The sequence below is a fragment of the Chamaea fasciata genome, unplaced genomic scaffold, assembly GCF_029207755.1.
Source record: "Chamaea fasciata isolate MVZ Bird 193981 ecotype frontalis unplaced genomic scaffold, bChaFas1.0.hap1 SCAF_41, whole genome shotgun sequence".
Classification (NCBI taxonomy): Eukaryota; Metazoa; Chordata; class Aves; order Passeriformes; family Sylviidae; genus Chamaea; species Chamaea fasciata.
Genome location: NW_027094126.1, coordinates 1,315,550 through 1,330,381, shown reverse-complemented (window position 1 = coordinate 1,330,381; position 14,832 = coordinate 1,315,550). Strand labels below are relative to the sequence as shown.

Genomic DNA, 14,832 nt, shown 5'->3' with positions numbered 1-14,832 from the left:
GCCCGGAGCCCCCTGAGCCTCGGGATGGGCTGGGGACAGCAGGGCCCCCCCGGGAGGGCAGGGACAGAGCCCCGTCCCTTCTGGGGACAGCGGGGACAGAGCCCCGTCCCCCCCTGTGCCACCTGGGACAGCAGGGACAGAGCCCCGTCCCCTCCCTGTGCCACCTGGGACAGCAGGGACAGAGCCCCGTCCCCTCCCTGTGCCACCTGGGACAGCAGGGACAGAGCCCCGTCCCCTCTGGGGACAGCGGGGACAGAGCCCGTCCCCCTGTGCCCGCCGCCCCGCGCTCAAACGCGGGCAGAACAGCGGGCTGGAGCTCTCCCTGACAAACGCCGAGGCCGCGAGCGGGGCCGGGGGTCCCAGGGGCGCTGCAGAGCCCGCCCGGCCCCTCGCCGGCCCCTCTGCGGGTCCCAGCCCGGCCTGGGGGCACGGCGCTGGGCCCGGCCCGGGGTGCCCGCAGCTCTCCCGGCCTCTCCCAGCTGGATCCACCCCTGGAAATTGCGAAAGACTTTCAGTTTTGCGGGGAGAGGCCCCGCGGGCGGCTCCGGGGCCTCAGCTCGGGCGGCGCAGTTATTTTGGGGTGTGGGGCACGGAGGGAGAGCGTTTGCCGCGGGAGCTTTGAGAAGTGCCGGCTGGGGAAGGAGGCAGAGCCCGGGCTGCAAAGCTGCCCTGGAGGCTCGACAGCCTCACGCTCCGCGGCCTCCAGAAGCAAAGCCAACCCAAGTGAACAAACCGGAACACTGGCAGGGTTTTCGCTGGAAACAAACGCCAAACCGCCGCCGAGCCCCGGCACTGCCCTCGGGGCTGGCCTTTCCTTTCTGAGCCCCTCCCGGGGCTCCGGCCTCGCAGGGCACCCCCAAACCTCCGGGAGCTCATCGCCTCGGGGCTGGCAGAGCTGCAAACGCTCATCTCCTGCCTGGGAGGGCCGTAATCCGGCCTTGGAGGGCACGGCTCCTGTCAGGACCTCCCGTCTGGCCCCGAAGCGACTGCAGAGCGACCGCAGAGCGATTCCGGGCTTTGGGGAAAGGCTCGGACCCCCCGGGAGGGCACAGGGGACGCTGTCACAGCCCTGTCACACACAGCACAAACCCCGCCGGCCCGGCGAGCCTTTGCCCGGACACAAAAGCTCTTCCCGGCACTTAAAGCAACACAAGTGGCCGCGCCGGAGCTGCCGCCTGCCCCGGGGCCGTGCCAGCTGCCCCCAGGGACACTCCCGAGCCCCCGGTGCCACCCAGACACCCAAGTGAGCCCCTGGACAGGGAAACTGGCAGCTGCCACAACCACAGCAGCCAGGCTGGGCACTGCCCGGGGGCACCTGGTGGCTGCAGGACCTCGGGAGCTCCTCCAGGAGCTCCAGCCCTGCTTGAAGCCTGAGCTTAAACCCCGAGCTCCAGCCATGGTAAAACCCAGAGCTTAAACCCAGGGCTCCAGCCCTGGTTCATCCCGGGGCTCCAGCCCTGGTTAAACCCTGAGCTCCAGCCCTGGTTCATCCCGGGGCTCCAGCCCTGGTTAAACCCTGAGCTCCAGCCCTGGTTCATCCCGGGGCTCCAGCCCTGGTTCATCCCGGGGCTCCAGCCCTGGTTAAACCCTGACCTCCAGCCCTGGCTCATCCCGGGGCTCCAGCCCTGGTTCATCCCGGGGCTCCAGCCCTGGTTAAACCCTGAGCTCCAGCCCTGGCTCATCCTGGGGCTCCAGCCCTGGTTAAACCCTGAGCTCCAGCCCTGGCTCATCCTGGGGCTCCAGCCCTGGTTAAACCCTGAGCTCCAGCCCTGGCTCATCCCGGGGCTCCAGCCCTGGTTAAACCCTGACCTCCAGCCCTGGCTCATCCCGGGGCTCCAGCCCTGGTTAAACCCTGAGCTCCAGCCCTGGCTCATCCCGGGGCTCCAGCCCTGGTTCATCCCGGGGCTCCAGCCCTGGTTCATCCCGGGGCTCCAGCCCTGGTTAAACCCTGAGCTCCAGCCCTGGCTCATCCTGGGGCTCCAGCCCTGGTTAAACCCTGAGCTCCAGCCCTGGCTCATCCTGGGGCTCCAGCCCTGGTTCATCCCGGGGCTCCAGCCCTGGCTCATCCTGGGGCTCCAGCCCTGGTTAAACCCTGACCTCCAGCCCTGGTTCATCCCGGGGCTCCAGCCCTGGTTAAACCCTGACCTCCAGCCCTGGTTCATCCCGGGGCTCCAGCCCTGGCTCATCCCGGGGCTCCAGCCCTGGCTCATCCTGGGGCTCCAGCCCTGGTTCATCCCGGGGCTCCAGCCCTGGTTCATCCCGGGGCTCCAGCCCTGGTTCATCCCGGGGCTCCAGCCCTGGTTCATCCCGGGGCTCCAGCCCTGGCTCATCCTGGGGCTCCAGCCCTGGCTCATCCCGGGGCTCCCCAGGGCCACGACCTGTGCCTGACTCCAGCACTAAGCACAGCCCAAGCTGCCCCCAGAGCTGCAGGAAAACCTCCTTTCCTCCTCCCCTGGCAGCAGCTGCAGCGGCAGAGCCGGCCGGGCTCCGGGGCGGCCGCGGGGCCATCCATCTCCAGCCCGCAGATCTACAGCTGCACGGGGAAATAATTCAGAATAACTCAGCTTTACGGGGGGAAGGAGAGGCCGGGGAGAGCCACGGCTCCTCACCCAGCCTGGCTAATCACCGCCGCGGCCTCGGGGAGAGCCGTATTTTACCTCGGAAATGCCTGAGTGACCCAGAAACCGGAGTCCCATTTCCTGAAATTATTTCGCCACTTCAGAGCCCCTGTTTCAATGAGAGCTGCTGCAAACGAGGCACCAGAGCCCCGAGCTGGGCTGGAACACATTTCCCCTGCCAACGTGTGAGGATGGTTTGAAGGGAAGAGCGAAGCCAGGGCTGCCCTGCGCAAGGGGTGGGAGGGAAAGCAGCACTGCGGATAAAACCAGATAAAACCCCTGCCCAGGAATTCAAACTACCGAGCCGGGGAGGACGGGCAGGCCCCACACTGCCCTGCCCGTCAGATAAAAACGTTCTGATCCACCTGCTGTGGTTCCATCCCGCCCGGGCACTTCCCTTCATTCAGCTTCCCGAGGCTCAGGAGCTTTGTTCCCAATGCCGGAGCCCCAAAAAGCTGAGACACCCTCCAGGCAGGAGGGTCTGCACAGAGGGGTTTCGGGGGGCTGTGCTCATCCCCTCGGCTGGAGCCCCCACAGCACCGAGGTGAGGCTTGACGGGGTGGAGGCGCTGAGGGGCTCCTGCAGGGCTTGGGAACAAAAAACTCTCCTTTTTTTGGGGGTGCCAAAAAAAAACTGGGAACACAAAGGCAAGGTGAGGGTCCTCCCCTGGGGAATTCCTCACCCCCTGCTCATTAAAGCTCCGCCACACTCGGGATCTTCCTCCCCAGGAAAATCCCAGTTGGTCAGGACACTCCAGGTGGGCACAGCCCTGTTCTGCCAACACCCAGAGCAAAGAAAAGGGAATATTCAACATTCCCACTGCAATATCTGCCTCTACTTCTCATCCAGCCCTGCTCTACCAACACCCAGAACAACAACAAAAGAAATATTCACTACTCCCACTGTTGGAAGAGCGGGATGGGCTGCCAAGCCTGACCACAGATCCCACCACAACAGAGGAGAGACCTTCGCATTCATTACCTTAATTACATTAATTAGCAAAGCTTCACCTCCTCACAGCAGAAGTTCACTGTCATTTACCAAACTTTCAGAAATACAGGTACAAACACCCAGGGACAGCACACAGGATTCCGAGCAGGAGCCCAGACAAAAGCTGGGAATGCTGACTGAACCCATTTTTAGTCCCTCCAGGCCAACTTTCACACATCTCCAGCCCAAAGGGAAACCACCTCTGGCTCCCCAGGGACGCCCAGGCCCCGGGGTGAGCCCACCCTCCCCACGCCGACCCCACAAACCCCTTAAAGACAACGCTGGGAATCCCCAGGTCACTGGGAATGGGGAGAAAATAATCGATGAATCGCAGGAAGCAACAGGTCCCCAGTGCTGAAGGCCTCTCACCAAAAGGTTCAGGTTCTTTTCTGGCAGCGTTTCCTGCCTGGCTGCAGCACGGCTCGGTGCTCAGCGAGGGGGGAAGAGCAGCTGGGGGGACTCTGGCCTCGATCTGCAGTGCCAGGAGCAGGAATAGGAAAAAAGAAAAAAAAAAAAAAAAGAGAGGGAAAATAAAAGAAGGAAAAAATAAAGAAGGCCTCAAGAAAGTCTGAGGGACAAACAAACCCAAACAGGCGCAGCAGCATCACGTGGGATGCAGCAGGGACGAGCCCAGAGCCAAAGCCGAGGCACAGCTCCTTCCCTGACACACCAAAGCAGCCCGTGGGCACGGAGCCTGCCCCGGGAGCCTGCCAGGCACCGAGCTCGCCGGCCCTGCCCGGGATGCTGAGAGCAGCTCCAGGAGGAGGAGGAGGAGGAGGGTTCCCTGCCTGTCCCCACCCCGCTGCTGCTTCCTCTCCCCAACTTCCCCATTCCCCAAACCCGGGGCATTCCCGTCCCAAACCTCCTCCAGCCCGGCGCAGGGGGATTTCAGAACGAAATGGGAATAAAGACGTAATTGAGAAACTGGAATTGCTTGGTACCCACATCCTTTGGCTTTGCCGTGTCCCTGCAGGCCACCCCGCCGTGCCACGGCACTGCCAGAAATGCTCTGGGCAGGAGGGACTCCTGCACCTGCCCAGGTGGGCTCAGCACCCCCGTGTGCACCTGCGCGTGCGCCTGAGCACCTCTGTGTGCCCCTCAGCACCTGTGTGTGCGCCTGAGCACCCCTGTGTGCCCCTCAGCACCTGTGTGTGCACCTGAGCACCCCTGTGTGCCCCTCAGCACCTGTGTGTGCACCTGAGCTCCCCTGTGTGCACCTGAGCACCCCTGTGTGCCCCTCAGCACCTGTGTGTGCACCTGAGCACCCCTGTGTGCCCCTCAGCACCTGTGTGTGCACCTGAGCACCTGTGTGTGCCCCTCAGCACCTGTGTGTGCACCTGAGCACCTGTGTGTGCACCTGAGCACCTGTGTGTGCCCCTCAGCACCTGTGTGTGCACCTGAGCACCTGTGTGTGCACCTGAGCACCTGTGTGTGCACCTGAGCACCTGTGTGTGCACCTCTGTGCACCCCAACACATCTGTGTGCACCTGTGTGTGCACCTGAGCTCCCCTGTGTGCCCCTCAGCACCTGCAGCCAGCCCCAGCACACCCTGAGGGACCTGCAGGGACAGGCCGCAGGGCCCCAGGGGATCAGGAACCCGGAGAAAGCAGAAATAAAACAGAAACCCCCGTCAGGGACAGGCCCTGGGCAGAGCTGGGCCCAGTCAGAGTGAAAGGGGAATCACTGGGGGAGGTTTGACACACCCCCAGAGGTTCTCTGGAGCCTTTTCCTCCTCCTGACACATTCCCAAAGGTTCTGTGGAGCCTTTTCCTCCTCCTGACACACCCCCAGAGGTTCTGTGGAGCCTTTTCCTCCTCCTGACACATCCCCAAAAGTTCTGTGGAGCCTTTTCCTCCTCCTGACACATCCCCAGAGGTTCTCTGGAGCCTTTTCCTCCTCCTGACACATTCCCAAAGGTTCTGTGGAGCCTTTTCCTCCTCCTGACACATCCCCAAAAGTTCTGTGGAGCCTTTTCCTCCTCCTGGCAGGACCCCCGGGCTCGGGGCTCTGCTGCAGATCCCGGATGGTGAGAGTGATGCAGGAAAACACGGATAAATCCCGGGAAAAGACTGAAAGAGCTGCCCGTGGAGCAGTGAGGAGGGGGCACACAAGCCCTGGGGCTGACGTCCAGCGTCCCACAGCTCGGGATCACCCAGGGCTGGCACCCAAACCCAGGAGTTTTCCACAGGAATTGGGCTGGTGCTGGCTCCCCCGGCAGACTGACAGCATCCGAACAGAGCCCTTTTCTGAGACCCCCCAGAGGAGCAGGGGATGTCCCCCCCCCGTGCCCCCTGGGGACCTGCTGCTCTGCCCCACCTCCCAAAACAGCGCAGGTTAGGGTTACTCCTGCTCTCCGCTGAGAAAACCCCGGGGCGCTGGAGCTGCTGCTGGCTTCAGGAAAGGTGAGCAGGGGCAGGTGAGCCTGCCCAGTGGCCCCAGCTCACACCCACAGCCCAAACTCCCCAAACCCTCCAGCTCCTGATGTTTGTGCCCTCCTGCTGCTGCCCTCACCAGCGCCAGGGCAGCCACAGAGCCCCAGCTCCGCACGGGCTCCTGCGGCCCCTCCACATCCCCCTGGACCCCCCCGAAACCCCCGACAGCCCCTCCACGTCCCCTGGACCCCCCTGGACCCCCTGACAGCCCCTCCACGTTCCCCTGGACCCCCCTGGACCCCCTGACAGCCCTTCCACGTCCCCCTGGACCCCCTGACAGCCCCTCCACGTTCCCCTGGACCCCCTGACAGCCCCTCCACGTTCCCCTGGACCCCCCTGGACCCCCTGACAGCCCCTCCACGTTCCCCTGGACCCCCTGACAGCCCCTCCACGTTCCCCTGGACCCCCCTGGACCCCCTGACAGCCCCTCCACGTTCCCCTGGACCCCCCTGGACCCCCTGACAGCCCCTCCACGTTCCCCTGGACCCCCTGACAGCCCCTCCACGTCCCCTGGACCCCCCTGGACCCCCTGACAGCCCCTCCACGTCCCCCTGGACCCCCCTGGACACCCTCAGCCTCCAAAGCCTCCCCCCAGGCCCCCCAGGACTCCTCCTGCCTCTCCAGGGCTCACCCCAGAATCCTTCTCCCTTTGAACCCCCCTACATCTGCAAACCCCCACGGCCACTGCCCCACATCCCCCAGGAGCCCCCCAGCCTCAGGCTCCCTGCAGACCCCCGGACCCGCTGACTGCCCCAAAATCCCGGGGTCCATCCCCGGAGCCCTCAGCCCTGAGGGTACCTCCAGCCCTGAGGGTACCTCCGGCCCCATCCCGGGGCTCCCCCTCAGGGACCCCGGCCCCATCCCGGGCACCCCTGGCCCCATCCCGGGCACCTCCGGCCCCATCCCGAGTTACTCTCGGGCACCCCCGGCCCCATCCCGAGTTAGTCTCGGGCACCCCCGGCCCCATCCCGAGTTAGTCTCGGGCACCCCCGGCCCGATCCCGAGTTACTCTCGGGCACCCCCGGCCCCATCCCAGGCACCCCCGGCCCCATCCCGAGTTAGTCTCGGGCACCCCCGGCCCCCTCCCCGCTCCCCCTCAGGGCCCCCCGCGCTCCCCCCGGCACCGCCCGGGCCCCTCGCTGCTCCTTAGCCCCGCCCCGGGGGCGGGGCTTGGCCTCAGAGCGGCGCCGCCTCGCTCTCCATTGGCCGCCGCGCCCGCCGCTCCGGGGCCGCGAGCGCCGCGATTGGCCCGGGCGCGCCGTCACTCAGCGCGGGGGCGGGGCGGGCGGAGCCGCTGCCTCACGAAAACTCGGGGAGAGTTGGGGGGAGGGGCCGGCCGGGGCTCCCGCCGCCCCCGGAGCTCCCCCGCGGCCGCCGCGGGACCGCCCGGGCCGCCGCCGCCGCCGCCGCGCCGGGGCCGCCGTTACCTGAGGGAGCCGGGCCGGGTCCTCGCGCTGGCGCCGCTCGCGCTGGGGCTCCCGCCGCCCCCCCGCCCCGCGCGCCAGGCTCTCGCGAGACCCGCGGGGAGGTAACGGCGCGGCGGCCAATGAGATGCGCCGGGGGCGGAGCCTCGGTCATGAGGGGGCGTGGGCGTCACGCCTCATGGGCGTGTCCTGAGAGAGGCTCCGCCTAGGAGGCCCCGCGCGCTGCCGGTACCGGGACACCGGGACACCCCGGGGACACCGGGACACCCTCAGGGACACCGGGACACCCCGGGACACCCGGGACACCCTCAGGGACACCGGGACACCGGGACACCCCCCGGGACACTGGGACAGCCCCGGGACACCCGGACATCCCCGGGACACCCTGAAACCCAGGCATGGCCGGGACCGGACTCCCGGTACACCTCCAGCTCACAGGGCCCCCCGAATCGCGGGCACGGCCAGGCCCCGGCCCCGGGCACACCCCAAAGCCCGGGCACGGCTGGAACTGCCCCCAGCAGCTGGGACACCCCAGCCCCCTCCCGGCCCCGCAGCCCCTCCCGGCGGAGCCGTCCCCGGGGAGGGACGGAGGGGACGGCCGCGGCGGCAGCCCAGGGGCATCAGTGACGTCCCCGTCCCTTTGGGGTGACCCTGTGGGGACAAAGCCAGCTGCACACAGGTGACGCCGGCCAGCGCCACCGAGGAGACACGAGGAGCTCAGACTGTCACCAAACCGTCTTTATTCCCTGTCCCCGGCCCCCCCGGCCGGGCCCGGGGCCGCTGTCCCCGCTCACGGCTCTGTCACGGTCACCTCACGGCTCTGTGGCTGTCACCGCCCGCTCGTCACATGGCGAAGAGGATGAGGAAGGCTACCATGAGGCAGAAGAGCCCCATGGCCTCGGAGAGGGCAAAGCCCAGGATGGCGTAGGAGAAGAGCTGCTGCTTCAGCGAGGGGTTCCTGCAGAAGCGGGGCGGGCTCAGAGGGCACGGCCACCTCGGGCCCTGTCCCCTCCAGAGCCCCCTGTCCCCGAGAGCCCCTTGTCCCCAAGAGCATCCTGCCCCCCCAAAGCCCTGACCTCCCAAGGCCCCTGTGCCCCCCAAACCCCCTGTCCCCCTCAGAGCCCCCTGTCCCTGTCCCCCACCTGGCGCAGCCGATGATGAGGCTCCTGAACACGGTGTCCCCCTGTCCCCCCTGTCCCTGTCCCCATTCCCCGTCCCCCACCTGGCGTAGCCGATGATGAGGCTCCCGAACACGGTCCCGATGCCGGCCCCCGAGCCCGCCACGCCCACGGTGGCGGCGCCGGCCCCGATGAACTTGGCGGCCGTGTCGATGTCGCGGTGGGCGGCGCTGGTCCGCAGGGCGCGGGGGGCTCCGGGCCGGCCCTGGGGGACAGTCTGGGGGGCAGCCGGGGTCAGCCCCGGCCCCTCCCGGGCCTCAGTTTCCCCCGCGGGGCGCCGCCCCCCAGCCCAGGTGCGTTACCTGCTCCGGCCGCGCTTCGGGGCTCAGCGCCGCCGCCAGGGGCTGGCCCAGCACCCGCGGGCTCCTCCTCACCTGCGGGGCACAGGCGGGGCTCACCTGGGGGCACGGGGGGGACGCCCACCCCCGGAGAGCCACCGGGGCCACCCCCGGGCACGGCCGGCCCCTGGTGACACCTGGCGGGGGCTGTCCTGGCACCGCGGGGGTGGCGCTGCCGGCGCTGCGTCCCCTCGGGGTGATCGGTGACCCCCCAGCCCCGTCACCGCTCACCCAGCGCGGCTCCAGCCCGCCCAAAGTGTCCCCCGGGGGTCACTTGTCACCCCCAGCCCCCAGGGCGGGGACAGGGCACCGGGGACTGGGGACAGAGGAGAGGGAACAGGGGACAGAGGACAGGGCACAGGGGACAGGGGAGAGGGCACAGGGGACAGGGGACAGGGGACTGGGGACAGGGACAGGGACAGGGGACAGGGACAGGGACAGGGACAGGGGACAGGGACAGGGGACAGGGGACAGGGACAGGGGACAGGGGACAGGGGAGGGGCTGTCACTACTCACAAGCGCAGGAGCGGAGACGAACTTTGCACAGGTGAACATGGCGAGGACGGAGGGACACACGTGGGACACGGCCCGAGGGACACACGTGGGACACGGCCCGAGGGACACGGGCGGGACACGGCTGGAGGGGACACGGGCACCAGGAGTGAGGGGCTGAGGCGCGGGGCTCCGGCCCCACGGGTGACCCCGGGTCCGGGGGGGCACACCGGGGACACGGGGACACGCGGGAGGGCCAGGACGCGTCGCCGTCACCCGGGCGGCAGCTCCCGGCAGCCAGGGCTGGCGGTGCCACCCCGGGGGGGACAGGAGCTCCAGGACGGGCCCGGCCGGGGACCCCCGGCCCTGGCGGGAGAGGCGGGCACCGGGCAGGGAACCGCAAACGGCCGCGGGAGGAGCCCGGGGGGGGATGCCCCAGGCCGGCCCCTGAGGGGGCGACACCGGCCCCGTCCCCACCCGCAGCGCGGGGGCTCCCTTCGCCTCCCGTCCCGAGGGGCTCGGTGTCCCCCGGGGCTCTCACTGTCCCCCCGGGGCTCTCACTGTCCCCCCGGGGCTCGGTGTCCCCCGGGGCTCGGTGTCCCCCCGGGGCTCTCACTGTCCCCCCGGGGCTCTCACTGTCCCCCCGGGGCTCTCGGTGTCCCCCTGGTGCTCGGTGTCCCCCCTGGGGCTCTCACTGTCCCCCCGGGGCTCTCACTGTCCCCCTGGGGCTCAGTGTCCCCCCTGGGGCTCCCACTGTCCCCCCGGGGCTCTCGGTGTCCCCCCCGGTGCTCGGTGTCCCCCCCGGGGCTCCCACTGTCCCCCCGGGGCTCTCGGTGTCCCCCCCGGTGCTCGGTGTCCCCCCGGGGCTCTCACTGTCCCCCCGGGGCTCTCACTGTCCCCCCCGGGGCTCGGTGTCCCCCCGGGGCTCTCGGTGTCCTCCCCGGGGCTCTCACTGTCCCCCCCGGTGCTCGGTGTCCCCCCGGGGCTCTCACTGTCCCCCCCGGGGCTCGGTGTCCCCCCGGGGCTCTCGGTGTCCCCCCGGGGCTCTCACTGTACCCCCGGGGCTCTCACTGTCCCCCCGGTGCTCGGTGTCCCCCCGGGGCTCTCACTGTGCCCCCGGTGCTCGGTGTCCCCCCGGGGCTCTCACTGTCCCCCCGGGGCTCTCACTGTCCCCCCGGGGCTCGGTGTCCCCCCGGTGCTCGGTGTCCCCCCGGGGCTCTCACTGTCCCCCCCGGGGCTCAGTGTCCCCCCCCGGTGCTCGGTGTCCCCCCGGTGCTCGGTGTCCCCCCGGGGCTCTCACTGTCCCCCCGGGGCTCGGTGTCCCCCCCGGGGCTCTCACTGTCCCCCCCGGGGCTCAGTGTCCCCCCCCGGGGCTCTCGGTGTCCTCCCCGGGGCTCTCACTGTCCCCCCGGGGCTCAGTGTCCCCCCCCGGTGCTCGGTGTCCCCCGGTGCTCGGTGTCCCCCCGGGGCTCTCACTGTCCCCCCGGGGCTCGGTGTCCCCCCGGGGCTCGGTGTCCCCCCGGTGCTCGGTGTCCCCCCGGGGCTCTCACTGTCCCCCCGGGGCTCTCACTGTCCCCCCGGGGCTCTCACTGTCCCCCCCGGGCTCGGTGTCCCCCCGGTGCTCGGTGTCCCCCCGGTGCTCGGTGTCCCCCCAGGGCTCAGTGTCCCCCCGGGGCTCTCAGTGTCCCCCCGGGGCTCTCACTGTCCCCCCGGGGCCCGGTGTCCTCCCCGGCCCGGCCGCCCCTTCTCACCGGGCTCCGCCGGGCAGGTCGCAGCCGCTCCGTGTGCGCAGGCGCGGCCGGGAGCGCGGCCGGGGGCGGTGAGGGCGCGCGCGGCGCCCCCTGCCGGGCGGGAGGACTCGGAGCTGCGCGGGGGCGGGGGCGGGGCGAGGGCGGGCTCGTGGGCGGGGCGAGGGCGGGGTCATGGGCGGGGGCGAGTCGGGGCCGCGCGCGCCCTCTGGCGGGAACATTGGGGAGCGCAGGTGTGCGCACCTGGGCTGAGCACGTGAGCGCGCACGTGACCGCGAGCGTGTGTGAGGCCGGGGTCGCCGTGTCCCCCCCTTGTCCCCACCGTGTCCCCTCCATGTCCCCGGGGGTGCAGGGAGCGCACCCTGGGTACATTGACACCCTTGGGTGGTGTGTCGCCCCGCTTGGGGACGTTGTCCCCCTCGGACCCTGTGTCCCCCCCGCGGGTCCTGTGTCCCCCCCTTGGGGACGTTGTCATCCCCGGGTGCTGTGTCCCCCCCGCGGGTCCTGTGTCCCCCCCTTGGGGACGTTGTCATCCCCGGGTGCTGTGTCCCCCCCCGGGTCCTGTGTCCCCCCCTTGGGGACATTGTCGTTCCCCCCCCGGGTCCTGTGTCCCCCCCTTGGGGACGTTGTCATCCCCGGGTGCTGTGTCCCCCCCCGGGTCCTGTATCCCCCCCTTGGGGACATTGTCGTCCCCCCCCGGGTGCTGTGTCCCCCCCTCCGCCTTGCTGGCAGCGCCGCTGCCGCGGGAGCCGTCACGGCCATTAATTAAACCAGGGCGATAATTAACTGCCATTAACGGGAAATCAATAGCGAGGAGCCGGGACTGGGGGGGCTCCGGCTCCGGCAGAGCGGGGGGAGGGCGGCGGGGGGGACCCCCAGACCCCGGGGGGGCCGCGCCCCCTCCCCAGTTCCCTTTTATCGCCGGATCCCGCTCCAGCCCCCCAAAGCCCCATTCCCGCGGATCTCAGACCCCCAGACCCACCTGCGGCCCCCCCAGACCCACCTGCGGCCCCCCCAGACCCCTCAGCCCCCCTCCCGCCTCCCCGCCCTTCCCCCCTTCCCCTCCCCCTTTGCCATCCTTTTTTTTTCCTCCTTTTCCCATTTTTTTGTTTTATTCCCCGTTTCAGCCGCGGCTCCATTTGCTGCCCTGATCGGCTCGGATGTAAACCCACAATCTGCCGTGCGCCGAGCCGGGGAGGGGCGGGGGGGTCGGGAGGAGCCCCCCCGGTCACCCCCGGTCACCCCCAGTCCCCCCCATTTCCCTCCCAGTCCCTCCCAGTTCCCCCCATGGGTTTCCTGTCCCCGCACTGGTTTTGACCTTGCGGTTAAAGGAGGGGCTCAGGGGGGGTCTCGGGGGGATCTGGGGGGTCTGGGGGATCTGGGGGGTCTGGGGGGGTCTCTGGGGGGTCCCCCACTTTTGCAGCCCGGTGGCGCTGGGGAAACAGAGGCACGAGCGGGGAGCGGTGAGGGCTGGAGTGAATTTGGGGGGTGGGAAGGTCCGGAGGGGGATTGGGGGGGGGGGGCTTCAAGGTGGGGGGCAACACGCGTGGGCCTGGAGGGGTTGGGGGGCTCCTGAGAGGGGATGAAGGGGATGGGGGGTCCCGGGGTGGGGTTATCGGGGTGGGGGGGCTCCCCGATCCCGATCTCCGTTTGGGGACACCCTGGGGACACCCTGGGGACACCCTGGGGCCGGGGGGGCGTTTTGGGGGGCTCAGGGCGGGCCCCCCTCCCGCACACCCCCCCGGGGTGTCCCCACCGGGGCCCCCGCGGGCCGTAAATCCGTGCCCGGTGGGGACGCGGAGCGACAAAAGCGACAACGGCGACAGTGATGTAGCCGGGATGGCGTCACGGGGGCCGGGAGCGGCGCGGGCGGGCGGGGAGGGGGGGCCGGGGCGTTTGGGGGGAGTTCCGGCGGATTTGGGGGCGCCGGGAAGGCGGGGGGGGGTGCGGGGTTGGTGTGCGGAGGGGCGGCAGAAGTGGGCCCCGAAAATGTCCGAAAACGGCCCCAAAACGGCGACAGCGTTCCCGGGAATGGGGGTCTGATCCCGGGAATGGGGGGTCTGAACCTGGGAATGGGGGGGTGTCTGATCCTGGGAATGGGGGGGGTCTGATCCTGGGAATGGGGGGGTCTGGTACCGGGAATGGGGGGGTCTGATTCCGGGAATGGGGGGGGGTCTGATCCCGGGAATGGGGGGTCTGATCCTGGGAATGGGGGAGGTCTGATCCAGGAATGGGGGGGGGGTCTGGTACCGGGAATGGGGGGTCTGATCCTGGGAATGGGGGGGGTCTGATCCCGGGAATGGGGGGGTCTGATCCCGGGAATGGGGGGTCTGATCCTGGGAATGGGGGAGGTCTGATCCCAGGAATGGGGGGGGTCTGATCCCAGGAATGGGGGGGGTCTGATCCCGGGAATTGGGGGGGTCTGATCCCGGGAATGGGGGGGTCTGATCCTGGGAATGGGGGGGTCTGATCCTGGGAATGGGGGGGGTCTGATCCCAGGAATTGGAGGTCTCTGATCCCAGGAACTGGGGGTCTCTGATCCCAGGAATTGGGGATTTCTCACGCCAGGAGTTGGGGATTTCTCACCCCCAGCCCTGCCCTCTCCCCCAGCAGTGGGGTCTGTGGACTTTGGGGTCTGTGGAGCCCTTTGGGGGTGGCTGGGGTCCCCCAAACCCCCCCGGCCCCGCTCAGCCGCCTCAGCGCCGGATCCGCTTTTCCCGTTTGACTTTTTCCCTTTTTTTTTTTTTTTCCTTTTTCACACGCCCTTTTATGACAAACTTTACTTTACGTGTGACATTTAAAAGCTGATCGCATCTTCCCTCCAGGACAGGGGAAATGGAGATATTTATGGGGTCTCGGCGGCGCGGGAGATTTACTCCGACAGCGCCGCGGGATCCAGGATCCTGCGGGGCCGCGGCGGCGCCGGGGGCGGCGAAATTTGGGAATTCTGGTCCCCCGAGAGGGGCTGGGGACAAACCCGGGGACAGGGGACACCCAGGGACAGCGACAGGGGGACTGGGGAGAGGGACAGGAGCAGGGACAAGGGACAGGGGACAGGGGACAGGGGACAGAGACAGGGGACAGGGGACAGGGAACAGGGGACAGGGGACAGGGACAGGGGGCAGGGGAAGGGACAGGGGACAGGAGCAGGGACAGGGGACAGGGGACAGGGACAGGGACAGGGGACAGGGGACAGGGACAGAGACAGGGACAGGGGACAGGAGCAGGGACAGGGGACAGGGGACAGGGGACAGGGACAGGGGACAGGGGACAGGGACAGAGACAGGGACAGGGGACAGGAGCAGGGACAGGGGACAGGGACAGGGGACAGGGGACAGGGGACAGGGGACAGGGACAGGGGACAGGGACAGGGGACTGGGACAGAGACAGGGGACAGGGGACAGGGGACAGGGACAGGGACAGGGACAGAGACAGGGGACAGGGACAGGGGACAGGGGACAGGGGACAGGGACAGGGACAGAGACAGGGACAGGGGACAGGGACAGGGGACAGGGGACAGGGGACAGGGACAGAGACAGGGACAGGGGACAGGGGAAGGGACAGGGGACAGGGGACAGGAGCAGGGACAGGGGACAGGAACAGGGGACAGGG

The 14,832-nt window shown here is 69.0% G+C and overlaps 2 protein-coding genes across 5 annotated transcripts in view; both read right to left on the bottom strand.

Annotated features, from left to right (window-relative positions):
- LOC136303749 (cyclic AMP-dependent transcription factor ATF-7) overlaps positions 1-7,554 on the bottom strand; it is a 53,641-nt gene extending 46,087 nt beyond the window's left edge. For 2 of the 4 annotated variants that reach the window (XM_066207355.1, XM_066207358.1), the window contains exon 1: positions 7,468-7,554. The gene's annotated coding sequence lies outside the window, so the exon portion shown is untranslated. Of the gene's footprint in view, positions 1-3,977; positions 4,081-4,553; positions 4,755-7,467 lie in introns of those variants that run through there. The other 2 variants (XM_066207356.1, XM_066207357.1) reach the window with 2 other exon arrangements.
- Positions 7,555-8,187: 633 nt separating this feature from the next.
- ATP5MC2 (ATP synthase membrane subunit c locus 2) lies at positions 8,188-11,274 on the bottom strand. The gene is made up of 5 exons (XM_066207347.1): positions 11,224-11,274; positions 9,497-9,617; positions 8,945-9,016; positions 8,687-8,859; positions 8,188-8,422 (listed from the first exon to the last, which is right to left on the bottom strand). Exons 2-5 carry the CDS (start codon positions 9,533-9,535, stop codon positions 8,308-8,310), a joined length of 399 nt encoding a protein of 132 aa, XP_066063444.1. The 5' UTR covers positions 9,536-9,617; positions 11,224-11,274; the 3' UTR covers positions 8,188-8,307.
- Positions 11,275-14,832: the final 3,558 nt, after the last annotated feature.

Bases quoted from the DNA above. Each gene is read 5' to 3' on its own strand.
- ATP5MC2 (XM_066207347.1), bottom strand. From the start codon at position 9,535: ATGTTCACCTGTGCAAAGTTCGTCTCCGCTCCTGCGCTT. The intron at 9,017-9,496 runs GTGAGTAGTGAC...TGTGCCCCGCAG, and splicing joins TCGTCTCCGCTCCTGCGCTT to GTGAGGAGGAGCCCGCGGGT. The intron at 8,860-8,944 runs GTAACGCACCTG...GCTGCCCCCCAG, and splicing joins CCGAAGCGCGGCCGGAGCAG to ACTGTCCCCCAGGGCCGGCC.